Here is a 27,716-nt window from a genome sequence, read left to right as displayed (position 1 = left end):
TGAAAAATCTGTCATCAGACTTTCATGAGACTGCAGGGTTCTTACTTATGGCAACATGAGTCTGTTTTCAGTAGTTTATATGCAGATGCAAATATAATTTCTTATGCAGTGGATGGGTCTTAATGATCCTATTTCATTCAAACGTTCCCATCAGTCCAGTAAAGGGAGATGCACCAACTGGTTGAGATTTGTCAGTCTGGAAGACTAAGTGGCTTTGATGCTTTTTTTTTAATTTTTAGATGGTTTCAGAATGGCTGGTCACTGAATATCTCAGTAGAGCTTGCTGGTCATTTTAGTTAATCATACCTTTTATTTCTGTTGGAAATCAGTTTTCAACGGGCAAACATGCCTGAAGCAAAATGAATCCTTGCTTCCTGTCAGGATTGGTTTGGGTCTTGAAGAAGCAGAAAGTGAGGAAGGGTTGCAGGCAAAACTATGGATGGGAAACTTTCACGTTCTTTTCCTAATCTTTCAGCTAGTGATTTTTTTCCATGGTTAAATGGAAATATGTCTATGCCTTTTCATCTTTGATTAGACCAGAACAGTGCTTTGACAATTATTAGAAAGCAGGTGAGTCTCTTGCCAGTTAAGCAGCACCACAAATTTTTAATCCTCCTGATCTACTCACTATGGATGTTTTTATGTGATCCTGAATTCCAACTTGTCTGGGCAAGAGAGAGGATGTTTTAGTAAGATGGCTGTGCATGTTCCAAAGAAAGGCCAGTCTTAAGATGAAATTAAAAATAAGTAGCAGACATGATTTGGGGTCCAATTCTATAGATAGGCTAATAATTCTATAGATACAGTTCACCCAATAAATATCATTAACTCTGGAATATTTTTGAGTCATCTTTTCCCTGTATACTTTTGTTGTAACTTCTGATCAACTTCAGTCTCAAAATTGAGCCATTGACTCGGGACCTAAAAGTCTTCAGAAATTGTAACTGATGAGACCTTGAGGAGAAGCAATCCTGCTGGTCCTGAAAGTTGATATCCAAAAATTATTGGTAAGTTTAACTACAGTTTTCAATAAGGAGAAACCTTGAATGCTGCAGCCTTCCTGTCAGGTCCTGTGCATTCTTACTTTTAATTGATATTGCTAGGTATGAAAAAGTTTTAATACCCTTCAATCTTCAGGATAGAGAGTTTGGAAAAGATTGAAAACTTGAATGACTGATAACTCACTAATACCTGCTATGGACATTTTCAGGACAAAAAACTAAGAATGGTCACTCTATATCTTGACCTTATAAATGCTTCATTTAACAACAACAAAAGATAAAGACACCGTTCTAAATAAAGCACAGGATGAAGGAGTTTTCTTCTCTGTTCTGACAGCAGCTTCCAGCAGCTTATGTCTCCTGGTTTTGTCTGTGTGTACATGAGAGAGAGTTTCTCCATCTGTAAAATATTGAGCTATTTTTCAGACAGACTATGAACTTGTGAAGTCCTTTGATATCTTCATATAGGAAATGTAATAAAGGACAAAGACTATTTATCATTTATAAAATTACACATTTCATCCTTAATTGTATCCAATATAATTTTGTATATCCTGAGTAATTTTGTTTGTAAGAAATTATCTCCTCTGCATCTTTCCTGACATAAATTCACCTGTAAAGTTGCAGAATAGTATAGGTCATTTGGAAGTCTTTTTTTCTAGCTGTGCTCATGTTTCCTCAAAAGCCCACCCCAAAACCATCCAAAAAACCCCAACAAAAACCATTGCTCCTGAATATTGCAAGTTTATAAGGAAATCAGTTGCCTCTTTGTGGTTGGTTGAAAATAATTGCACTGGAGATAAATATATTTCTCTTTAAAAACAACTTTAAAAGATTAAGAAAATCCAAGAAATATGATCCAAAGCTAAAAGAATTTCAGGTAAATGGTCTATCAGCAGCTTCAGGATGCCATCTAGTCTTTTCCTCTGTTCTTTTTGGGGTTGGGAGAAGGGGGAGCAGGATTTGCATAATTTTTTGGCTGTTCCCAGAATTAGAGCAGAACTTTAAATAGCTGGACTTTTGCCCAGTACTTTTTGGAATTGTTAAATGTTTTGTAGCTAAGCTAGGAGAGTACTAAGTGCTGCTATTTATTTATTTATTTATTTATTTATTTATTTATTTATTTATTTAAATCAAATTACTATCACAGCAGTTAATCTCCTTAGAGACAAACCAAGTGAACCCACAGATTCCCTTGAGTAGTGATTGTTAATGTCAAAGCAAATCTCCTTGTTTATTTTCTTATTATTTCTGTTAAAACTAAGCCCTCTTTCTGCCTTGTGAGAAACCTTTACTATAAATAGGATCATGGCTGTACTTTACCAGGGCTTTCAGAGAATGTCTGGGGCAATGTGGTCTGGTGGGAGGAGGAGGAGGAGCAGAGGAGACAGAAGGTCTGTCTTCATGTCTGCTGCTGACACTGTCTCATTTTTAGCATGCTCCTCCCCTTTGTCCCATACTCCAGCACCTTGTTTGCAAAAATGGATTTACTAACACAGCGTATCACTATGAGACTTCCTTGATGAAGAATTTGGGAGTTTGTGCTCGTTATACCCAAGTACAGAATATTACAATTTCATTCCCACAGATAAATAAAATAGACTTGGGACATTAGGTTCAATGCCCCAAAGTTTTCACAAACTTCCTTAGTCAATGCACAACTCTTTGAAATTTGCAAGCAGTTATTTTTCACGAGGCAGCATAGATCTTGCTTGTGTAATTTATTCTTGCCAGCTTCAGTTACACTGGAACAAGGACTTGGAGCGTCCATGGGCTCCACTTCCTTATTAACACTGAAGCTACTCACCATGCAAAATCTGCTGTAAAGATCTTAAGTTCCCCAACTGTTAAAAAGCAAACAAGAAACAATGCATAGGTTTGAACAGTTGGCATCTGCATGCCTTGGGAGGGATTAAGAAATCATCTGCAAAGTTCTGTTAAACCCAACTAAGTGAACTGAGTGGTAAATTCTTCTAGATCCTCTGTAATATAGATGAAGTATAACAGGGGAGACACTCAATGTTGTCATTCTTCTGTCTTCAACCTTGACACAAGTGACACAATCCTTCCTACACAATTCCTCGACACATTTCTTCCTATAGCAGGAGAGGTTCAATGCCTATACTCTCGGATGACAGAAGTGAGCCACAGGCAAACAGCCAAGCAGAGGCATTTTTGTGTGCTTCTCCTAAAAGTCACAAGCTCACCTGCTCTAAAGACACCTGCAGACTGGGCAACTTGGAAGGAAGAGTCTTGGACTCATCTTCATCTGTATCCTCCAGCCAAAGGAAATACTAGCCTGCTTGTGATACTCTGCAACACTTGAGTGTAGTGAGGCTTGGAAGAGGAACAGGAATGTAGGTGGGTGGAAGAAGAGGGTCATGGTTGGGGTTGTGCTGAAGGGACTGTGTGCTGTGTGTACATATCTGAGGGCAAGGTTCTTGTTTGAGGAAAGCACTTTGATGGGCATTTGAAGAGTAAGTATTGCACTGGTCTAACTTTGCTTCAGTCCCTGGATAATGTATATGAGAGTTGAAGTTAATGACTAATACCAGGGTGGGAAGACTAGGCAGCACCCTTCTTCTTTACAGTCTAGATGACATGGTTCCCCATAGAGTCCTGGTCATATTGTCCTCTTTCTCACTTTGTGTGTCTCAGGTGCCCCACACCTTTTTTTGAAAGACTAACACTAGACCATTCATGCAATGTGTCATTTTTACTAACCAACTAATGTACTAACACCCTAACGACTCATCTTTGCTTTTAGTTATTTTAATTAACAATCGTTCTGTTCACGATTTTTTAATTTCCTTTCTTCCCCCTTTTCCGCAAAGCACTCAGGCATTGGACACGCTATGGTAAACAAACTACATTGTCTGGTAGATATCATTCTTATTGTCTCTTTTTTTGGGTTTGCCGTGTGTTACCTGCCTTTTCCTCTCCCTACCCTCTCTTTCCCCCCCCTCCTTTATACTTACTTCTTCCTTTAATTTTAATTTCATTGAAAATACTTTTTTTTCTCCCCTCTTTTTTATTTTTTTCTTCTTTTTTAATGGAAAAATGAGCAACAAAAGCAACTGACACAACTCTTCTGGAAATGGGGTTTGGACATTTCTGTCATTGATTTCTTCACCTCCCTCTTTAGTTATTTTTTGCCATTCCAGTGATAAATTGTTGAGTTTTTTGTCCCTTGCTTTTGCATTTAGCTTTCTCTCTTTTGCTTTGGTTTTCATTTTGCTTTTTTCTCCCCTTTTGGTTTTTGTTTTTAACTCTGAAGGTTTCTAGATCAGAACCATTGCAGGGCCTCTAGTCCATGGTGGTGAAGGCTCTCTTTTTCTCTCATCCTTTTGTTGTGGCAACGGCTATTACAGGCAAACTGGCCGGAGTTGTCCTCTTTCTCCTGATTTTCCCCCTCTTCCCTCCCTCGTTTTTCTCTCTTCCTCCTCCCTCTTGCTCTCTCTCTCTCACTTTCTCTCTCTTTCTCTGACCTCTACCTGCCGTGGCCGACAGGAGCTCAGCCGGTTGTTTGTTTCAGTACACACTCTGCATGGCATGTCCACGTCTGGTGACTCGCCCGTCTCCTTCTGGCCTCAATCTATTTTCCTTCATCTTCCCTTTAAAGCACTAATAACATCTAAGCAAAACACATCAAATTCACTTGCTCCTCTACCTCCCTCTCCTTCCATCTCCCATTTCCCTCCATGTGTTTGGGGTTAGAGGGTTTTTGGGACATTTCTGTTTGGTTTTGAGTTTTTTTATTATTATGGGGTTTGTTTGGTGGTTTTATTTTTGATTGCATGCGAGTGTGAAATAGTTTTTTTTTCTCTCTCTCTTTCTTTCTCCTCTCTCTTTGTTCCTGTCATATTTCTGGGCTCCAGATATATTGGCATGACATTTCAGTGTGCAGCGTGTGCACGCTTTGTGTTTTCTTTCTTTCTCATCTGTGCTTCTCTCACACTTGTTGGTGTGTAGCTGATTTATTTTGATTTATTTTGATTTATTTTACTTTGATTTATTTCCTATTTATATTTTGCTATGAGTTAGTTTTGGTTTTTTTTTTTTTTTTTTTTGTGGTGGGTGGGTGTGTCTCTAGGTACATGGCATGCACATCCATAATGTATTGAAAGTGAGATCCCCCCCTCCCTCCCTGAATGCATGATCATCAGTGTGCCGTGAGCAAAAGAAACATAAAAAATAAAAAGTACCAACCTTGTCATCATTAGTGGTTTTTTTTTTTTTTACTAACAACCATAACTAACTGTAATCATTAAAAGAAATACTAATTAATAATAAAATCAGCTAATATGAGAAATTTTTTTCAAGGACAGTTCCATTTTCTGGCCTGAAAAGATGGAAAGCATCTTGATGGGTAGATTGTCGGGTCAGCCTGACACTACTGATACATGAGAAAAGGGAGAAGCGGATGCTGGAGCATTTCCATTGTGGGTGAAGCAGACCAGAAAATGGAGCTTGGCTGAACTAAAAGAATACATACCAAATCTCAACAAAATCCTTAATAAAACGAACATAAAATTGTAGGGGAGGTAATTTGTTCTGTTAAGGATTGTAAGGTCATTGCTGGGATTTTCTTTGTTGTGTCCCTTGAACAGGTGACAATCTCTGTGGATGGCATCCTTACCACCACGGGCTACACACAGGAGGACTACACCATGCTGGGCTCCGATGACTTCTTTTATGTGGGAGGGAGCCCCAGTACTGCTGATTTACCTGGCTCTCCAGTAAGCAACAACTTCATGGGCTGCCTCAAAGAGGTAAATATTTCAAATTAATCTTGTTTCTATGCTTTTGGTTTCTCGAAGTCATCGCTCTTTCCTGCCTTTCATTACATGCTCAATGTCTTTCCCTGATGCTGATTTTTGCACTGATACTGCAACAGCACTCTAAGGATAAACTTGTTATTTAGCTGGACAGAAGGCATCAGCCACACAACTCAAGAGTTTATGGTCAGAATTAGACTTCTAGTGCTTGGATTACAGAAAAAATACCAACGATAGTGGGAGAAGTGTCTTCTGTAAGATGTTAACCATTCAGAAGAAAGCATTACAATCTTCTAGGCACTGAGGCAATAACCACTGAAAAAAGATTAATGGCCTTTGATTATGAAGCAGTATTTTGGGGTGAACAAATCAAAATCAGAAGCTTATTTAGGATATTTTTTTAAGGTCCTGAATTTTACTCGGGAATATAGTTAGTTGTCTATTTTCTAGGATGATACAGAGTTAGAATAAACTGGAAAAATAGAAGTTGAAGATAGCATAACTTTTATGTGTAAATTATGCGAGGGTATAATGGAGATGGAACAATAATGTGGCGTATGGACTGGAAGTGTACTGTGTTGGTAAATCCATGCAGCAGAGTTTCTTCACTGGTCAGGCATAGCTAGCTGGCTTCCAAAATCATGTTGACTCATGCTGGCTGGCTGCCCTTGTCACATAGTTAATGCACAACTTTGAGAAAATCCACACATGGGTAATAGAGATTGGACACCAGAGTGATGTTTGCCGAGGGGTGGGGTGAGGTGGGGTGGGGTGTGTGTGTGTGATGTGGAGAATAATAAATGAAGCTTCAGCCCAAATCTGAAACTTGGTGCAGTTGTTCGGGTGTTATACCCTGCAGTCAGCTTTTGTCTTCTTTCTTATCTCTTCTAATAGAATTTGTGATAATCACTGTAATTAATGGTGATACCAATATTGACATCTCCAAAATGTGTAATAGAAGGCTTATTGAAAAAGAAGCTTAAGTTTTCTGTCATTCAGCTTCCTAGCTAGCATGGAATAAGTGTTTCTTGCAAGAGTTTTCTCCCTGATGTTGTGATTCTGTACTATTACTGTTTTTCACAGGGTGTGTCTGGGATGGTCTAATTTTATTTGCAGCCTGGAGAGTTGCCATGTTATCCTCTCTATATGAACATTTAACATCAGAGGGATGTTAAAACTCAGTGAAGTTGAGTTTTCATACAGAAGTCATGGAATGGCAATGCTGAGCTCGATGTTCTGTGGCTGTAATTGCCTGACAAGTTACCATCCTACTGATGCTTGACTTGTGGTGTCAGGGGTTGTATGTTACATGCCAGTCCTTTGATGTGAGCAATGGCTGTCAGAGTCTGGAGCTGCTCCCCTGCCTGACCTCTTGGTTACTTAAGGGGATGCACATAACATATGGAAAATAACATATGAGCATCTTACATAGGAAATGAAACTGAACTGCCTTGCTGAATGCAAACTGTCATATAGAGATCAAAACCTTCTGTTTTCATCTGTAGAGCCTTCGGCCTGATTTTCATAGGCACTGAGCATCCCAGTTTGATTGAAATCAAGGGGAGATACAGCTTCTTAGTGTCTCTTCAAATCAGGATCTTAATTTTATTTATGGATGCTATGAACATAACACTTAACAGAGGCCATTTTTATGTGTGCTTTAAGTCAAGCCAATGGAGCAGAGAAAGCAGTGACAAGAAAATCTTCAGTATCTTTATTATTTATATAATCATTTGTATTCTATTAGCTTGCACAATGTGCTAAGAGCTGCTTACATTGCTGTCCCAGGCTAATAACGCTCTTTGAGAAGAAAAACCCAAGCAACCACTTAAGAATGAGAGGAAGAGGAAGAAAACAGATAATCATAATGTGCTTTGTAATCTTCACTTGATTAGGCAGTGACAGGAGATGTGTATAAGCAGCTGTCTTGACTTAAAGACAGTCTGGTGCTGGCTGGATTTGAGCCATAGTCTGCTTAATAGCACCCTGCTCTTAGGAGTGGTCCAGTAATGCTGCTGTGAAAATGTGCCCAAAATGTACCTTGCCTGGCCTTTGAGGACAAATCCAGTATACACTATTAACTAAACGTAAGTGTAGTGCAGGGTTGTCAGGGGAGGCACATGGAAATGGAATAAATGGAGAAATGTAGTATTTCGAAAAGAAAGCCATGTTAATAATTAGCATTTTGCATTTCCATTCTGTCATTCCTCCAGACCCCTTTACTGCAGGTATCGCTAGGATGCTTAAGGATGCTGACGTGCTTTTCCTCAGTTCCGATTTTGGCAAGTGGAGGTGATGGGGAACTGTGATTAATGGAGAAAGAGCAGCCCTAGACAACTGTCAGAATCCTGGCAAAATCCAGAAGTGCTTCTCTAACACTAATACTTGCACAGAGCAGGGTCTCACCAGAACAGAGCCTGTATAGGCTGAGAAGAGTTCTCATTGCATATGTAGTGAGTTACTCCCAGACATCAAAGCAGGCAGTGCTTCCGTTAAGTGGAGATTTGGATGAGTTGAGCAGAATACAGTTTGCCTGGTGAATTTTCTCCCAGGGTCAGTTTCCTTTTCTTTCCTTTGCTAGGGATGATAACACTGATGGCAAAGGTAGCAGGATCAACCTGAGATCCACCTGGAATTAGGGGACAGAATTGAGTCTTTTCTTTATGTTTACTTCTGAAATGCCAGGGTATATCTGTGCAATGCAAGGCAGCATGGTATGAAAGAAACCTGAGCTGGCTCGAAAAACTTAGAATATCTATGGGGATCAGACTGACCCCCTGGGGCGTACAGATCCTTGAAGAGGCAGAACTGAGTTAGTGCAGTGTTTGTGTGACCATATTATTTCTGGTTCCAGAACTGGCTACAGGGAACTTTATTTGGCTCTTTGCATAACTTGGCAGTGTATTTCATGAATCGATCTCTATAGGGTTATGTTTTAAAAATTTTTGAGGCCAAAAAGAATGCTAATCAGCCAGTACTGGATGAGCTTGAGCTTTCAGGAAAAATATTCTAAGCTAAGAAGGTTAGACCAAGGGGTAGGATAGACTGTAATAGCAAATATTGTTTCTTTCAGTTTATGCTTTCTGGTAGAGTAATACTCTTTTTTCCTACTGAAGTCCTAGCTATGCAATCGCCTGTTCCCAGAGACAGCACATCCCGAGTGGATTGCACTGCTGTAATGGTGAAGAACATCCTGCCAAGCCCCGTACTGTTGTCTTGAAGGTGTTAAAGCAGAGTGGTCTATTCCTACTCCTGTGCATTTGTTGAAGACTTCCCCTAGGGATATCTAACTTTCCTAGGAAGGCAAAGGGATTGCTGCAGGAACTTTCAGTCTTCCCCCTGTAATATCTCTTATTTCAGCTGGACTGCATCAGCCTCACAATATAGCAACCAAACTGCTGACATGGGAGTTAAGAGAGCTCCTTGAGTGGAGCGTTGCCTTCCCACTTCCTCTGAGATTACATGCAGGTGCTGAAGTGCAGTGGGGCAGAGTGCCTAATGACTCTCTGCCCCTTTGCAGCTGGGAAAGACTTCTCCACTCAACTGGGGTTGGTGGTAGGAGGAGGGGTAACTCTGGTAGGGTAGACACTTCATGCGTTCAGAGTCTAAGCCTTGACTAGGAGGAATTTGAGTTCACAAGATTGTGTTCCTGGTAAGGAACTAACGGTCTCAGTGCTCCTCTGCTGCAGTATCTATGTAAGCTGTGGTGAAGTTAACCATGTTTTCTTTGAATTGTCTGAGCTAATGTTTCCTCTTTTCACTATAGAATAGATCCTCCTGCCTCTTCTTTTCTGTGTGGCTACAGGTTCTGGCTGAAGAGATTCCACTAAGTTGATAGCAGTAATATACTTAAATCATAAATCCAAGTGCTGAATGTGTAGTTCAGGTTGGGTTTTTTCCTCCCATTTTAATCAGAATTAAAGATGTCCCTATGTCTGTTAGCATTGTTTGTTTTACATTTCTCTGTGGCCATCCTGGCAGTGTTGCAGTATACCTGATACTGTAATGAAGGGAGCGAGACCGGAAAATAGAAGTAATATTTTTCCATGAAAATTATAAAAGGCAGAATATGCAACTAGGACATTACACAGACATCAAACATGGACATTACATTGTATTTGCATAAAATCTAAGGCTTTCTGGACCTTTAATCTTAAGACAAATTGTTCTAGAGGAACTCTGAGGGGAAGCTGGTGTATTTCTTATCGTGGAGGAAACCGGATATAGAGATGGGATAGGAGGAGGTGTGGAGCACATCTGAGGCATGGGAGCAGAAATGTTTTTAATGTGTGTCAGAGAAGGAGTGACAGTGCTTTAAGAGTCAGTGAATGGATAAACAGAAGTACTGCCTGAACGTGGAAGGGAGAAAGGATTAATTGACAGGTTTTTTAGAGACACCTGTGTGGCCTGAAGAAGGTAGGACAAGAAAGGTAATGACAAACAGCTATGCTTACATGTACTTACTTACAAGTAATTAGGGATGGAGGTGGAGAGTGGTTGGGTGAGAAATTTAGCTGTGTAGGCAAAGAGGGAAAACTGGATGTCAATCTTTGAATGCTAGAGAAGGGAGAGAATCACAATATTTCCTAGGCTCTATTAGGGAGCCAGCCATTCAGATTCGATTTATTTGGAACAGTACTTAGATGGTACAGATGGAGGTGCTTCAGAAGACCCTGTGGTCATCCCTAGAGAATGCATATGATGAGAGAATGTATGAAATCTTCATATTTTTATATCAATGCTATATTAAAATCTCAATTCTGAAAAATGTTGATTGGTACTAACAGCTTGATGGAAGCAGTGAGGTTTGCATATGGGTGGAATATGGCAGAAATTATTGCAGGGGTCAGGCACCATCTGGCTGTGATGGGAGAAAGCTGTGAAAGCTTAGATCATTTCTCTCTGCAATTTAACTGCTAGGAGCCAGATTTCCAAATGGTTCATGAGTGTGCCCAGTTGCTGTATGTACATCTCGATGCTATCTGCAAGCCAGGTCTTTTTCAGGCCTATTTGCATGTATAACGATGATGTGGTTTCTGTTTGGGGATGAGTTTTTCTGTTGGAGTATCACACTGGGAGGAGACTAAAGGTGCAGAAAGAAGGCCTAAAATGTCGAGGCAGAGAAAAACAGCCCAAATGTCAAGAGGGCAGATGGAGGAAGTTGCAGTTTTAAGAGCCCCTCCCTAACAGAGAGGCCAGATAGCCCAAAAGCTTTCAGCTGCCCAAGATCCCTTTCCACAGCAGTGACTTAAGAGAGCTCCAGGAATGCATAAGAGAACAGTCAGGAATCAACTTTGTGGGGAATTTCACTGATGCACTGTGGAGGAAGTTACCACATGAATGGCACTAATTGCCTGCACATGTTGGTCCAACACTGCTGCTTCAGCTGCTCTATTGTGTTTGGACCAGTCTGTTTCCCTTCTGTATTGCTTAGTGAATTTAATGCTTGAAAAAGAAAGGGAGGGGCTAGTGGTATCGTGTGGAAGAAAGACAAAGCATGGCCAAAGGCTGAATATGATTCCTGTCCTCAAAATATGTCATCTTACTCTTGGTGTCCCACTACTGTTCTCGCCAGAGCATCCCCAATAGTCCTGATGATGATGACCCTGATTCCCAAACTTCCAGATCCAGAGGCCTGTAAAGTTTTTGGTTTCCCCTCAGTCTTAAATTTCCGGTTGCATTACTGCTGCTGTGGTGGATCAACCTCCTGTTGCAGCTCTAGGCTGTATTGGGAGTCAAGAATATCTGCATTTTCTCTGTGCATCTGCAGAGCACCCAGCACAAGGCCTTCATCATGCTTTTGAGTGCCCTTGTAGAAACATAACAACACAGTGGCTTGGGAGACACAACAGGGGAGATGTTGGCCAGCATTTTGAGCAGCTACTGCAGAAGTTCATGAAGATACTAAGCAAAAACATATTTCTGGAAAGATTTAATTTGGAGGTGGGAATGGAGGCACTTGAAGCTGAGAGCAATGTGATACAAGGCAAGATGCTGAGAAAGTCCTGAACAGACCAATAGATGCGGGGGGGGGGAAGATGATAGTGTCTTCTCATCAAGTAATGCTTATAAGCTTAGTTCCTGGGCTGGTTTGCATTTGATATTTCTCTATTACCTCAGAGTCAGAAGGGATATATGGTTGGTCAACAGAACATTTCCTAGGCTGTCTGCTGGCTGCCAACACATGTTGAATGCTTGGGCACGAATCCTGCAAGACTGTGATACACAGTGAGGAATACCTTGTGCTTTCTTGTATGAGTGTGGGACATGATACGAAGTCAAGGTGAGCAAGAGGCTTTCTGAATTGAGCATCTGAAAGCTGAAGCACATTGCCCATCTACATCTGGGTTTTTTGACAGCACTGAAAAAGTAGCAACATTTTGAGGAGGATTGTTTTTAAACAATTTTGTTTTTGTCTTACTAGAGGAACTTCTGTTGCCCTGCCAGACCACTGCTGTGCTGCCAGAAGGAGTGGCATTGTGCCTCCCTTGTTTTGCTTGCCTATACGTTTATATCCACACACCATCCTATAACTGTAAAAGATTGGATCATGCCAGCCTCTTTTCTCAGGAATAACTACTAGAGTGAAATTTACCCTAGGCACAAGTGTAGGAGAAAATCTATAATACCACTTATGTCAAACCAGGCATAAGTAAAGTAAGTCTTCTGTGGTTCATGGTCCCAATACTAACATTTAGCAGAGTGATGAATGTCAGCCTCTCTGGAGAAGGCACTTGATTCACTTGATTTTGCTAGTGACTTTTTTAGGGAATCTTTTAGCAAGGATGGGAGAAAAGAGGGCTGATTATTCTGTGAACCACAGGCAAGGCAGTCCTTCCACCATGGAAAGTCTGGTCCCATCCTGTGATCCAGGGAGAACAGAAGAGAGAGGATGCAGATTTCTACGCAGGTCTATGAGTCATGGGTGTTGAAATGTCAGAGGTGAGTTTTTGTGGTGCACCTGGAGCACGTAGAGAGGAAAGCATCCCGTGGTACAGTAACGCAATGTCAACATTTTACAATTAATTCATCTGAAGAGGTTTAGGCACAGAGGAACAAACTACCTAGCAGTCCCTGTAGTCTCTGAGCTTGTTTCAATTTAATACTCTTCTGAGTGAATTCCCTTAACTTTCCCCTCTTCCTAAACACCAAGAAGTAGAATATCTCAGACTGAAAGCTTCCAGGAGTAACTCAGATCAGAATGTCCCAGTCAGTTTGACATGACAAATTAATATCTTTGGTTTTGAAGTATACTTGCATAGTGTAAATTTTTTTTTTTTTTTCTAAACTGTGATTCTTGTGAATGACAAGGATCTCACATAGAAAATCCAGTGGTACAGTTTGATGCGCTGTGACCCAGTACTTAGTAAATACATGCACTAAAAGCCTAATTCGTAATTATGAATAATGTTAGCTCATAGGACCCTTTGTCCAAAAAGTTCAGTAGGTGGCTTTTTCAAAGCAGCCTCAGAGATTTTGGCTTCTACCAAACCATCAGCTAAAATCCAGTACCAGAGGGAGTAAATGTCATTATCCTCTTCCTTCAAATGCTATAACTGAGGCACTGATGTGATGTGTCTTGGTCACCAGCATACAGCCTTTCACTGGTAGAGCAATAGATAAAAGAGGGATATCCTAGCTATTACTCCATCTCCTTTTGTTGCTTTTCCTCTTGGCAGGGAGAGCCTATGTCTTCAGTACAGCATAAGAGTCATAACTGACTGATACTCTTACTGGAGAATACTAGATGTTCCTGGATTACTGCAGCCTTGTTTCTCAGCGGAATTTTCTTCTTCACCATAATATTTACCAATTTCTTCTTGTTTTATCCTTGATTTCTTTTCACATTCCTGTCAAGATGACAAGGGGATGAATGTGAAAAACAAACTTTGGAAGATTGCACAGGGCATATGTAGGTTATGCCAAAAGCATATCTTAACTTGCCAGCTTAACTGTTGCTGACTGGATATGAAATACTCCCCTACTTTCTCTTAAGAGTCACCTCAAGTAAGAAAATGAAGGAAAAATCCAGAACAGGCCGTACTCCCAAGCAATCTAAGTAGCTGAGGTTGAGGCTGGAGAATGTTCAAATGAAGATCAGTCCTGAACAAATGGTTGGCATTGCAGCTCATTTTTGAAAGTAAGCAAGGTTTGATGGGAGTTTCTCTGCTTTGTGCTGTTTGCGTTGGATTTCAGTCCAAGATATTAGGAATTGCATTGTAAGTGCAGTGTATTTTAGGAGATTTCTTCCAGGTCTGACCAGAATGGGAAATGATCTTCCCTGTTATGGATCCAGTTAACAAACTTTATGGGATTTGGGCATTCTCTTTAATGAAGTACATGTTGCTCTGCACGTTCCAGAGCTTAATATTTCACTTTCTTGTGTTCTCACATTTTTAGTAAGAATTAATGGCCTGGCGCACAGGAACTAACATCAGTAGTCTTGTCAGGTGTGTTGGTGTGCTGTTAGTGCTGAAGCTTTGCTTTAGCTAGGGAGTTATTCAAGGCATCTTTTCTTTACGTAGGTTAGCCCTTGCCTACCCTACAAAAGAAAGGTTTCTGCTAGCACTATTGTCTTGCCTCGTGCATGACACAGAAATGAACTTTGTCAGCTTGGTTTGTTTGCATCTATAGCAAGAGTTTTGCTGGCATAATGATTTTGGATGAGGGTTTGTTGCAAAATAATATAAGCTAACCTCAATTATTGATTGGTGTCTTTCATCAAATGTTTCTGACCTCATAGAAAGTGAAAGAGTAATGTACTCATGACATGTCCATAGAAAGTTTACTCATGACCTGCCATATATATCCATGAAAATTGTTCCTGTTAAGCAGGAAAACAATTTGGAATTGCTTCATGAAATTAGTCTTTAGTAAAGGAATTTGAATATGAAAATGAAGTGGTAGAATTACTTCTCAGTTAGTAAAACATGGGAGATCCAAAGACAGGAGCTGAAGTTTCAGCTGACTTTGTACAAGAGGTACAAGAGATGGATGAGATGTTGTTTTGTCATCTGCGTACTGAAACAATCACTAGGCTCCTAAAATTTTTTCTTTAATGAAGTTAATATACCAAAAGCTCTAGAATCCTACAGCCATAATGGATCTACAAGCACAGTTTGCTTTTTTTTTTTTTTTTTACTAGCTCTGTCCACAAATTAAACAAATAGAGGCTCTAGTTAAGATCACATTTATTACAATATGGTGTCTTGTTCTCTGGAACTCTTATCAGTAGACAGACAGCAGCTTGCAGGCGTCCTAGGTCAGCCCCAGTGCAGACATTTTGTTGGGGAGTCAATTTAAAGGATAATTCCCATATCAACAGTTCACTGGCATTGAACTCATAAGTTACTGCACTCTTAGGAAGTTCACGAATGTACTTAATGGCCAGAGTCTGATTAATAATGTATATATGTAGATTGAGCACACATTTTAAAGCAAGCATTGATGAGCAAACATAGATACTGAAACTTTCTATGCGGAAGGTGTAAGAGGCATCTTTTTGTGGGGCTGTTTGAACTATGTACTGCCACCATGTTCATAAACTAAAGAGAATCCCTGGAGCTAGAACAAAGTGTGATCTAACCCACACAAAGTGTAGTCTAACTCTTTCTAGCTGCCACTGGAACAGGTACCTAGGGAGGAAACCAGCAGCGGAGGTTGGTGCCACCACTGAGCAGCGTAGCCAGCTGGCTGATGGGTCGCACCAGTAATAAAACGATCCTCACGTGACCCTCAGTCCTGGTGCTTTGGCCACCTGTGCTTGCTTTGTGGCAGGACTATCAGGAGTGGGCTTGTCTTTCCTGCATAATGAACCTGACTCCTGCTGAGCTTCTGTACCTGCAAGGGATGTGCCATGTGCTGTTGTTCAGAAAATTAGTGTTTACAGGTGTAGAAATACATTCATATAGGCAAATTCAGAAAATATAGTGGGGATTGAAGCAATATAGCCTGTGCCATGGGCATATAATAAAGTTAATTGGTAACCCAGGCCCTAAAGAATGGAAATATTAAAGCAACAATCCTTGCGCACATATGTGATCTAATCCATCTCCATTCAAGAATGAGCAAACTAAGACAGGATGCAGAGTACTGATGGACAAACATAGCCGTGTCCAAAGTCACGAGCAGAGCAGTGGTTACTGTAGCAAAGGTTTCTGTCTTATTCTGTTAGCCAAATGTGGTACCATCCTAATGGATGCTATGATCTTAACTTTGGCTGTCCAAAGCCCGATATTCTCAGGTTGTGATGAAGGTAAATGAGCTGCTTTTGCTTGTCTTGGCTTTGTAATTCACTGAGCTTAGTAAACTCTTAGTTTGGGTGAATGCTGAGTTAGAAATAGTATTTGTCATTCCTTATGTTGCATTTAAGAGATTGCTAAGGATCAATCCTGTACTGTCGGATAGAAATACAAACAAGAGTAGTCTTGGAGAGTCAGGACCTGCCGTGTGCTAATATTAATAAAATTATAGGAGAGAGAGAAGTTGTAAAACTGTGCAGTTTATGTACAAGTGTATAGAACAGACACTTTCAGCCTAGGATTCAGCTCATCACAAAGGAAGGTGAAGAGAGAATGTATTTACCTTTTTTTGGCATGTAGGGTTTGAAAACTTGGTAGACAGAGAGTTAATAATATGGAGCACGCAGAGCTTAATGTATTCGTGAGTGCTATGATACGCCCTTTGACTCCTGACATAGCTGTAATAGTGATGAGAGAAGCACCTTCCCTTCTGTATTTGGGTACCTGCTCCAAGCTCAAGAATTAAAATGACTCTGCTCCCTATGTAACAGTGTCTCCCAACACACTATTTTAATGAACTCAGTTATGTTTCTTTTGAAAATACCTGCTACCTTTACCAGCAGGAACAGGCACCACTAGGTTTGAAGCTACAACTTCTTCTCACTTAACCCCCATTTCAGTCTGACTTTGGGACCATTAGTGAGTCTTCTCAGTAGTTATTTTTACTCCTGTTTGTCTTTTTATTGCAATCTTCAAATGTGGAGGTGCCCAGCAGCAAATATTACTACTCTAGCTGTGTTTTCAGGTAGGTTGTGGTCATTCAATCACGTTCAAGGGCTGGATCTAGATTTTGAGAGCTTTAAATAGAGGTGTTTTGTTTTTTTTTGTTTTTTTTTTTCCTTCTGTAGTAGCTTATTTCCTGTTTGACAAGTGTCATCTCTTTGTGAGCAGCAGTCACTATATAAATTTTCTTGCCTGACCCTGAAGACTAGACTATTGCCATGAAATGTGCATGTGTGTCTGTGTGTATTGTGAGTGATGCGGAAAGACTGAGCTGCTGCTGCCCAACACAAAAAATGAGGCTGCTACAGCTGCCAACAAAGGAGGCAAGAAAGGATGATGAGGTTTGAATGATGAGTGGGAGGGCTGGACGACTCCTCCCAGGTCCACCACTCCTCTGTAGCAGTGAGCCAGCTAGCTGTCAACTGTGAGTAGGACAGGAGGAGGCAGGCAACTACTGTGCAGCATTTGTTACTTGAACTGCATGGAAAAGGCAGTGGGCTTGATATGATACAACCAGATTTTTTTATTGTTTCTGATTCTCTTTCTGTTCTCATTCTTTGTCGTTGCTGCTCTCTGGCTTTAATCAGCACCTGTTGATGTTGTCTGTCGCACTGAATATCTGTGCTTTGGGATGGTTTTCTCTCCCTCCTTCCTTCAAACTGCACAGGCAGAAATCATTTAGTTCAGAATTAACAGTGGATGTATCTAGATTCCTAAGCAATTCAGTGGGAATAATATAGGTATACTGAAAGATTCAATTTAAGCTTTGAATTGCTTATCACAAGTTTTTGTACTCTTTGAGCTACAGTTCCATAAGTGGAGGTATTAGAAATGGTAATATCAGAACTCAAAGATGAGTTAGGGTCTGTCCCCCTACCCCTTCTTCTTGTAGCTATCTGGACATAGAAGTAGTAGCACAATGAGGTGAATGGTGCTTATTTTAACAGGTTTTAGGGGAATATCAGGAGGATTGCTGTATTGCATACTGTGGCTACTGGTGACCTCACATTGCCAGAAGGGAGAAAACTCAAATGCTCCTACTTCCTAAGCAGAAATTTCAGCACTTGAGTACTTAAGAGTTCAGGGAGAGCATCAGTTATCTGTGAGCTGCATGGGGTTGTTGATAAACAACTGAACAATAACAACTGCACTTAGGAAAGCAGTGATGTGTAATGTGCAAGTCACCAAGCTCCTCTGGCCAGAGCAGATGTGACTGAGAGGTGGTGTCTCAGTTCTAGCACCCCGAGAGGTAACTGTGAGTGATGCCAACAAAGCTTTCTTACTGCATCAGTTTTATCAAGCAGAGGAAACACAGGAGTCTGGGAATGGTGGCAGAGATGAAAAATGGCATTTTAGAAATGGTGTTGGAGAATGGCATCATCATTCCTGTTAAATCTGTGCCTTTCTTTCTGATTATTAGCCGTTTTAAGTGGAATGGGTTTTGCATCTAGAACAAGTCTCTGAACAGATGATTAATGGTTTTCTCTGTAATAACTTTACATTTTATAGAACCCTGCTAGGAGTCCGCATCTGGTGAGCCAAGCTATTTAAAGCTGTGTTAATTCTGTTAATTGCTCCACGTTTATTTGGATTGCTGGCACCTGCGGGCTTTAGGATAATGTAGGGGAGGGGGTATATTCTCTCCCTCTTTCTAGCTGAGAAAAATGGAGAGGACCATTTCCTCAGCTCGGAACAGCAACCTTGGCAGAACATCCTGGCTGGATTGGTTGTCCTTGAGATTTCCCTCTTTTAGTACAGCTGAATGCAGTGAGATGCCAGCCAGAGGCAAGATGTTCCCTTGATTGGGGCAGGAGGTAGACAGACAATCTGCTTTTTCATGCACTTGCTATCATCAGGCAGTAGCAGCAACAGGCAATGAAGCCAGTGTGTTTTAAAAGGCTGATCAGATCCATCCCATTCTGATCCTGTTTCTCAGCTGCCTTCCAGTGTTCATTTTCCAGTTTGGTTTTGATTGTGAAGTGCTCTGGTAGGTTTCAAGCCCTGAAGAGATGTGAAGATAAATATGCTGATGCTTTCTGAACTTTTGTCAGAGAAACAATCTAGCAGTGGAATACTGAACATTTAAGGTGACTAAAACATTACTGTGAAATGCTAGGAGGGCAGCACAATTGTTTTCCTGTTTGTAGCTGGATTGAACAAACCACTGGAATAATCTGGACCAGGCCCTGATGACAAACTTTTTCCCACCCTTGTATCTCTGTGAAGATTCTTGTATAGGCAGCAACATAGGGAAACAAAGGATTTCACTGACATTGTTAACTGCTGACTTAAAAGTGCATGAGATCCTGAAAAGCTTGGTACTTGGAGCTTTTAGCTAATATGAGCTCAATATGGCTGTTACCTGAGTGGGTAGGAGAAGATGTGGCTATTCTGGTTTATGTATGTGCCAGTTCTCTCTCAGAACTCTGATATGGGTTTCAGTCTATGCTTCAGCTTTGTCAATGCCAGGACATCTTCCCAATAATTCAGATAATAAATTAAGATGATCTGTTCACACTCTGTTACTTGTTTTATGGCTGTCTTCAAAACCTCACTTTTTCTTGAGAAGACCAGTGAGATGCTAGGGTGAAATCGTGTCATCCTGATACTGGTGATACTGGGTTTCTGCAGCTGCCCTATAACCCTTTATGGCCACTAAATGGGATGTTGGTTGTAGCTTCCCAAAGAAAGTTACTACCCAAAGGAGAGGCTGTCACATCACCCATCTCGAAGGCATAAAGATCTGTGTAGAAAATGACCTGTAGCACAGGGGAAGGCTTTCTCAAGAGTCTGACAAACCATGATCCTTCTGACTTGTCACTCCTAAAGGACAACACTGCTGTGTTTGTCATCTCTCTTAAGAAGAAACTGTTACTGGGGATGTCCAGTTCATTTATTCTGTCCAGGTAATGGTTAAACAATCAATTGCAATATTAAAATTGGCTACAAAGCAAAGCTCAAGAAAAGTATATGCTGTTCACATATTTAAGAATGGGTTCTTCCTCTGCAGCTTCAGTGTTCAGCTAACCAGGCAAGCTGCAGCTGAGCATTTTCCTCCATTTCCCTGGTTTATATTCCAAGGTGGATTTGTCCTGAAGTTGCCTTTATCTGAGATAACAAGAACACTGAATGCCTCCATTCTCCTTTACCCGAGCTTGGTGTGCCTGTTTCTCTCTCCTTGTATGAGCTTGCTTCCGATTGTTCATGACTGCACACTATGACATCACATAGAAATGTAGCATTGTCACTTCCCTCTCTTCTTCTCCATTTTTTCCTTAATACTTATTTCTAGTATGTTCTCTTAATTAGCATGTGCTTAGCTCTTCTGGCTTCAGGCTACTTTTCCTGTTTACAACCTCTGTGACACATTTTGTTAGAACTTCACAAATCATATATCACAGGAGAAATTAATTATGCATGTAACATTAGGTTAATAACTTTCATCTCATTGTGAGTGTCACATAAAGTCTATACATTACACATTAATAATTCAAATGACAGCTTTGACATTGAGTGCATTTTCTTAATCACTTCCTCTATCCCCTCTTAGGAGTTTTGGGTCTGTCTAGAAACCACAGCTATGTATAAAAAACTTAATTTCAGCTCTGTTTCCCCATTCCTCCTGAAGGCTGGATTTGTCAATACATCTAGCAGAGGAGGACGAATAAGTGTTGGTGTCCTCTTTGGTTTTGCAGCTGGAGCTTATGGGAAAGACTTGGTTTTTATGAGGACACCTTTTGGTAAGAATCAGAATAATTTGGGTAGAAAGGAACCTTTAAGGGTCATCTAGTCCAACCCCTGTGCAATGAGCAGGGACATCTTCAACTAGATTGGGTTACTCAGTGCCCCGTCCAACCTGACCTTGAATGTTTCCAGGGATGGGGCATCTACTACCTCTCTGGGCAACCTGTTCCAGTGTTTCACCACCCTCATTGTAAAAAATGTCTGTCTTATATCTAGTCTAAAACTATCCTTTTCCAGTTTAAAACCATTACCCCTTGTCCTATTTCAACAGACCGTGATAAAAAGTTTGTCCCCATCTTTCTTATGACCTCTCTTTGAGTACCGGAAGGCTGCATTAAGGTCTCCCTGTAGCCTTCTCTTCTTCAGGCAAAACAGCCCTGACTCTTTCAGTCTGTCTCATAGGAGAGGTGTTGTATTCCTCTGATCATTTTTGTGGCCCTCCTCTGGACCCACTCTAACAGGCCCATGATTCTCCTGTGTTGAGGACCCCAGAGCTGCATGCAGTACTCCAGGTGTGGTCTCACCAGAGCAGAGTAGAGGGACAGAATCATCTCCCTTGACCTTCTGGCTGTGTTTCTTTTGATGCAGCCCAGGATATTGTTGGCTTTATGGGCTGTGAGTGCCCACTGCTGGATCATGCCAGCTTTTTGTCCACCAGTACTCTCAGGTCCTTCTCTGCAGGGCTGTTCTCAATCCTTTCATCCTCCAGCCTGTATTGATACCAGGGGCTGCCCTGATCCATGTGCAGGACCTTGCACTTGGCCTTGTTGAACTTCATGAGGTTCACATGGGCCCAGTTCTTAAGCTTGTCCAGGTCCCTCTGAATGGCATCCCATCCCTCAGGTATGTCAACTGCACCACAAAGCTTGGTGTTGTCGGCAAATTTGCTGAGGGTGCAATTGATTCCACTGTCTATGTCACTGATGAAGGTATTAAACAGTACTGGTCCCAGTATGGACCCCTGAGGGACAGCACTCATCATTGATCTCCATTTGGACATTGACCACCACCCTCTGGATGTGACCATCCAACCAATTCCTCATCCACTAAATAGCCCATCCATCAAATCCATATCTCATTGATCTAGAGAGAAGGATGTTGTTGGTGACCATGATAAAGGCCTATATCTGAAAGCTGTCTCATCAAATACCCAGGCAAGTTGAACAGAGCAGTTGTGTAGCAATACTTCCCTAACATCATTTCACAGACTCCACTTATTTGGAAAGCAGCAGATGAAATTTGATACGGGTGCCAAGGACTTATGAATAATATTGGCACTGTATCTTAACTGTGGTAGCCAGGAACTTCCTTGGATTTATTGAGGCCTCAGTGTGTGGACAAGAGAATTTTGGTAAATGTAGCTTACCTTTCAAAAGTCTTTGAGTGAGGTGTCTCACCAGAAGGCTCTTCAAGAAATAAAAAAGCAGTGGCAAAGAAAGAAGGTCCCTGCACAGAGGAAGAACAGGTTGGAAGGCAAAAACCAAAATGTAGAACAATACAGGCAGTTTTCCCATGGGAAGACCCTGGGGGAGAAGATCTCTGTGATCCATGCTGAGGTCTGAAGATTTATTAGTAGAATTATAAACGGAAAGACACGTGGATGAGAGAAGGCATACATATAGCTGAGAATATGGTGGTATTCGGGTGAGGACTGTTTGCAGTAATGTTGACATGACTGGACAAGGAAAAGAAATCACAGATTAAATGTATGTAAACATAAATCAAGATATATATATTGGGAGGGAAAATAATCCAAATTTTCCATATGCAATGATGAGCTTTGAGTTGATTCTGATGTTTTAGTAAAGAATCCTTTGAAAATATTTGGTTGATGGTCAATATTGGTCAAATAAATGTATCTAATGTTAGAAATTTTTAGGAAAAGAATAGAGAACAATACAGAAAACATAATGATGTCACTAAATAAAACCACACTGGACACTGTCATTCTGTCCTTTTAATCTCAAAAAGGGTAGAAGGGCAACAAAGATCATCAGTGGTTGTGACAGAGAATTCTATACGAGGAATGGCCAAATGGACTATGACTTTCATAACAGAATTGATGGAGAAAAGATATGATAGTGGGACATAAAATCATGTGATGTAGGAAAGGAATCAAAGGGAACTCTCATTCAGTTTCTTTTCACATTGAGGGAGTAAGTGGCATCAAAAGACAAAGTCAGGGCAAGCTTCAGAACAAACAAAAAGAAATATGACAGTAATTAAAGTCATGGAAATCCTTGCCGTGGGATGTTATTGTGACTGGAAAAACTCAGAGAAGAAAAATCCTTGATGGTATATAAAATACAAAGACATTAGCTTCTGCATGCAGACTCTCAAAGCCCCGAATAAGTGGGGTCTGTGAAATGGTTTTAGGGGAGTATTGCTGCTCTGTTCAACTTGTCTGGGTATTTGAGGAGGCAGTTTTCAGATATAAGAAGCTGATTCAATGTATTATGAAGGATTTTATGTTTAAATTTTCCTGGTGTGGCTACATGGTTTCTAAGCTCCCTGTAGTATTTTCAAGTAGATGTTCCATTTGCTTTGCCATATATTAACTACAATGTGGTGCAACCCATCAGAGGCCATGATACACGTAACCCCTTCATTGTAAGTATTGCATAACAAGGTAATGATCCTGAAGGCTTGCACACAGCTGAGGAGGAAGGCAGCTGAGCAGGGGGGATATCAGAGGAGCAGAAAGTCAATTTGTTATATGGTCTGACATACAGGTTAGTGCAAAATTAGTCAGTGATACGTAGATGTGAAAGTGAGATATGTGTGTAGGAGGAGCTGGAGGAACAGAGGGAGATGAGTTCAGAGAAGGCTGGAGTGCTGTGTGTTGATCAGAGGTGTAATGATGCTCATTTGAATGTAAACAAGTATTCATGTGCATGTCAGGAAGCCTACATTTGAGGAAGTTACTTTAAATGAAAAGAACAATAAGGAGGGCTAGATGAATCTTGGATATTTGCAGAGAAATGCAAGGTAGGTTCTTTAACCTTTTGTAATGAATTTTCAGAAATTTCTGAACAGGAGCCAGCAGTGTGCCCAGGTGGCCAAGAAGGCCAATGGCATCCTGGCTTGTGTCAGCAATGGCGTGGCCAGCAGGGACAGGGAAGGGATCTGACCCCTGTACTCGGCACTGGTGAGGCCGCCCCTCGATTCCTGTGTTCAGTTTTGGGCCCCTCACTACAAAAAGGACATTGAATGACTCGAGTGTGTCCAGAGAAGGGCAACGGAGCTGGTGCAGGGTCTGGAGCACAGGTCGTACGGGGAGCGGCTGAGGGAACTGGGGGTGTTTAGTTTGGAGAAGAGGAGGCTGAGGGGAGACCTCATCGCCCTCTACAGCTCCCTGAAAGGAGGGTGCAGAGAGCTGGGGATGAGTCTCTAACCAAGTAACAAGCGATAGGACAAGAGGGAATGGCCTCAAGTTATGCCAGGGAAGGTTTATACTGGATGTTAGGAAGCATTTCTTTACAGAACGGGTTGTTGGGCATTGGAATGGGCTGCCCAGGTAGGTGGTGGAGTCCCCATCCCTGGAGGTGTTTAAGAGTCAGGTTGACATAGCGCTGAGGGATCTGCTGTAGTTGGGAACTGTCAGTGTTAGGTCAGTGGTTGGGCTGGATGATCTACAAGGTCTTTTCCAACCTAGACGATTCTGTGATTCTGTAATTAAGGCCCCCAAAAGAGTTGACCCAAAATGAGGATATTGACAAGCAGAGCTGTAAAACTGCCTCTGAGCTGTGTAGCAAAGGCATCTGCCTTTTAGCATTGAGTGATATTTCCATGTGTGGAATTGGGAATCTATAAAGGCTTGGAGGGAGAATTTAAAGTAGGGAAATCTCTCCAGATCTGTATGGGCTGTGGTAGCAGCAGACAGCTCCCAGGCTTTAAATTGGGCTTGGGAATCTTTCCATCCAGGACTAGTGTTCACATTGTGATTATGTGTATTTCTTTCCCTGTGGCTGTAACTGTGGAAGTAACTGTTAAGAAGGTTTATTACTGCCCAACTGGGCCCTTTTTCTGAGCACTGAATCTACACAGCATTGTCTTTTACAGGAGACTTAAAAACCAAGGCAGTAAAATAAACGCCTCAAAAAGTGCACTGGTGCTGTGCAAAAAAGAGATGAAAAGAGACTACCCTACTGAGATAAACTCAAGAGGATATTAGAAATAGTAAACACCTATCAGGTCACCTTGTCCGTGTTCTCCTGACAGAAGTGCCAGAGTTCCTTTCAGTGTATTAACTCAGAAGCCTTTCAACAAAAACGCATTCACCTTGAGACCATGCTTGTAGTTTTCTGTGTTCAGTTTGCTGCTGCTAAAGATGTCTTAAGGACAAGTAAGACTTCTCCTCACCCTTGGGTTTCTTTGCATTTTAGGTACTGGAGACTTAAAAATAAAAATAAATAAAAATAAAAAGCAGCTAAAATGCAAAAAAAATCGTGAGAAAAACTGTCAAAAGTTATCCAACAGGCAAGTGGCAGGATCAGGAATAGAAACCAGGAATCATAACTTCTTATCTCTTGCCCAACTCAGTAGAAAGAAAATGCCTGCTACTCAAAGTGAATCTGTCCTGATGCTAATTGAGTGATTTCTGGCATGGAAGTTTTTCAAAATGTCAGAGACTTTTAAGACGCAAAGAACCATCATATGAAGCTAGATCAGCCCTCGGTCAATTATCTAATTATCCCCACTTATGCATGGTTTCATAAGCAAAAACCATCAAGCCCCAATTTCTCCTACTTTCCCCTGCATTAAATCTAATAATTTTGGGCCTTTTTTCGGGAGTTGTGTTTTAACCAGCTATTGTTGTTTTAACCAGTTGTGTTTTAACCAGTGTGAAGGTATAAAAAGATAATCTATTACTTTCCTTCGTAAGTTGTTGTGATGTTTAATTGCCCCCTACTTTTAAAAGAAATTAGGCCTTATATCTGTTTGTAATTTATCAGGCAATAGCTCCCAAATGTTCATTCTTGTGATGCAGTTTTCTACTGGAACAAAGATGCTTCAGAAATCCAGTGTTTTTCCTTTATTTCCTGTAATCAAGTCCCTTCTTTAGCTGTCTTTTGGAAAAAACCAAACAGATCAAGTTCCTTGTCTTTTACTGTAAGGCATTTATTCTAGTTCTCAAATCATGTTGAAGTTTCTTGATGTATTCTTTGCAATTTTGTAGAGTCCTTTTGTTAAGAAAATGCAAACATTAGAATTATACCTAGGGTTTAAGTGCATATCGTACCAATGCTACGTATTCTTTTTCTAGTCGTATATCCTGAGACTGAACTGGCCCTTTTGGCCATCATGCTTTACTGGAAGCTCACACTTCCTCCTTTGTTTCCGAAATTGTTTTCAAAGTCCCAGCTTTGCAGAGTGCAGATCCCCTGTGGATTCCCATTCCTGGTTCTGTAGTTCATGGCCTGTCATCCAGGTTCATAAGCTTACATGTTTTAGTGTTCAACAGTTTTAAAACTTGCTTGGATTGAAATGACCTGGACTTCCATGCTCTATGAATCACTATGTATGACTGATCTGTCTTTTGGAGTTATTTAGTGCTCTGCCAAGCTTGGTGTCACCTTCAGGTATTAGCTTCAGTGCTTTTTATATTTGCTTCTAGGTAATTGATAAAATATTTAATACTTTTGCATCAAATATGGATCCTTATGATACATTAGAAATGCATCTTTTCAGTAATGATACCCCACTGACAACTACTTTTTGAGATTTGTCAGCTGAGGACTGTATTTATCTAATATTATGTCCTGTTTTGTTCTTGTATGCTGTTAATTTAAGCAGAACTGTCTTCTGGTGTTCAGTCAAATGCCTTAAAACTTGTTTCATCTGTGCCATTACCACTGTCATTCAAATAATACCAGGTTTATTTGACAGAAACTCCTTTTACACAGGAAGGTCTAATGACATTAAGTATTGTATTCCTATCCTTTAATGTTTTTATCAAGCACTTCGGATAGAAGCTGTTGTGCTATTTTCTCCAGGGTTGATGTTTCCTGCGGGCTAAACCCTCCTACAGTTATAAGTGTTGTCCTATTTGGCTTTTAAAAACATTCACACAATATTATAATTCTTTTATTTTTCTGTTATCTTTCTGTTATTCCAAGATTAAAAATAAACCTCAGTGGATCAGAAATCTCATCCAGGTTTTTAAGATTTTGGAGCAAGTGACCTAGGTCTGTGAAATTAAAAATTAAAGCATATTTATTCCTGGTAGTTGATCAACATCCTCTTTTGTTCTTATAGATTGTAAATATTTTGCCATCCTTTTGTGTTATAAGCACTTATGTTCTTCATGTATTTTAATCTGTCAGAGAAAAAAATGTTTGTTGTGTACTTCTAAATTTTATAAACTGAACTTTTAAACAAATCATTACCTTCTTGGGGATTTGATGGACTTTTGTATTAAGACACAATCTTTTCTTTTTAGCTATTGATGCACTCTATCGTGATTTAAAGACTTAATTTGTTAACTAGATCACTGGGAAACATTGCACATTACTTCCAGACTGAATAGCTGTGATTTGGCTAGCCACCATATATGATTATGCCGCCTTCTCCTAAATTAAAGCAGTCCTTCTCTGTCAGAGAAATCCCCATGCAGATTTCTGTAGCATGTAGATTTGGATCAGCTTGTAACCTACTTTTTGGTGAAATAGATGGGATTCATTGGATAGTTCACCTAGCATAGTATAAGACTGAGACTTGGAATCCCTACAGTACTTTTCTGTGCTCTTTGAAGTTTTTTAACATCCTTTTAAAAGCATAGGCAAGATAACAGTCCACAGTACTATTAAATGGTTTCACTAATACTATATACAGTCAATGTCTTTTCTCTGTACTTTCTTGATAGTTTCTTACTTAGATACTGAAGAATCACATTAGCCCTCTTAGCAACTGCTTTACAAAGGCATTTCATGTTCAACTGGTTATGCACCAGACACACACACTCTTTTCGTAGTCACTATTTGCGAGGCTTAGATATGGTTGCCATTGTATGAGTGAGTTACAGCCTTTGATCCTAAATCTATAATCTAGCACTGGGCTGAACTGAAAAGAGAATGTGTCTGAGTATGTGTTATTATATGCATGTCAAAGTGATAAGTAAACTAAATTTTAGGTATCTTCTTGTCCATTTCCAGAATCCACCTTGGGTG

General features: G+C 40.6%; 1 protein-coding gene across 24 annotated transcripts in view; it reads left to right on the top strand.

Annotated features, from left to right (window-relative positions):
- The window catches only part of NRXN3 (neurexin 3), a 991,793-nt gene that overhangs the window by 245,952 nt on the left and 718,125 nt on the right, over positions 1-27,716 (top strand). For 19 of the 24 annotated variants that reach the window (XM_026849892.1, XM_026849889.1, XM_026849878.1 and 16 more), the window contains 2 exons: positions 3,836-3,880; positions 5,612-5,773. In XM_026849892.1, the coding sequence (XP_026705693.1) occupies positions 3,836-3,880; positions 5,612-5,773 (207 nt within the window). The remainder of the gene's footprint in view (positions 1-3,835; positions 3,881-5,611; positions 5,774-27,716) is intronic. The other 5 variants (XM_026849876.1, XM_026849890.1, XM_026849884.1 and 2 more) reach the window with 2 other exon arrangements.

Source organism: Athene cunicularia (assembly GCF_003259725.1).
Source record: "Athene cunicularia isolate RWA chromosome 5 unlocalized genomic scaffold, athCun1 chr5_part1, whole genome shotgun sequence".
NCBI classification, from domain to species: domain Eukaryota; kingdom Metazoa; phylum Chordata; class Aves; order Strigiformes; family Strigidae; genus Athene; species Athene cunicularia.
This window is presented reverse-complemented; position numbering and strand designations above follow the sequence as displayed.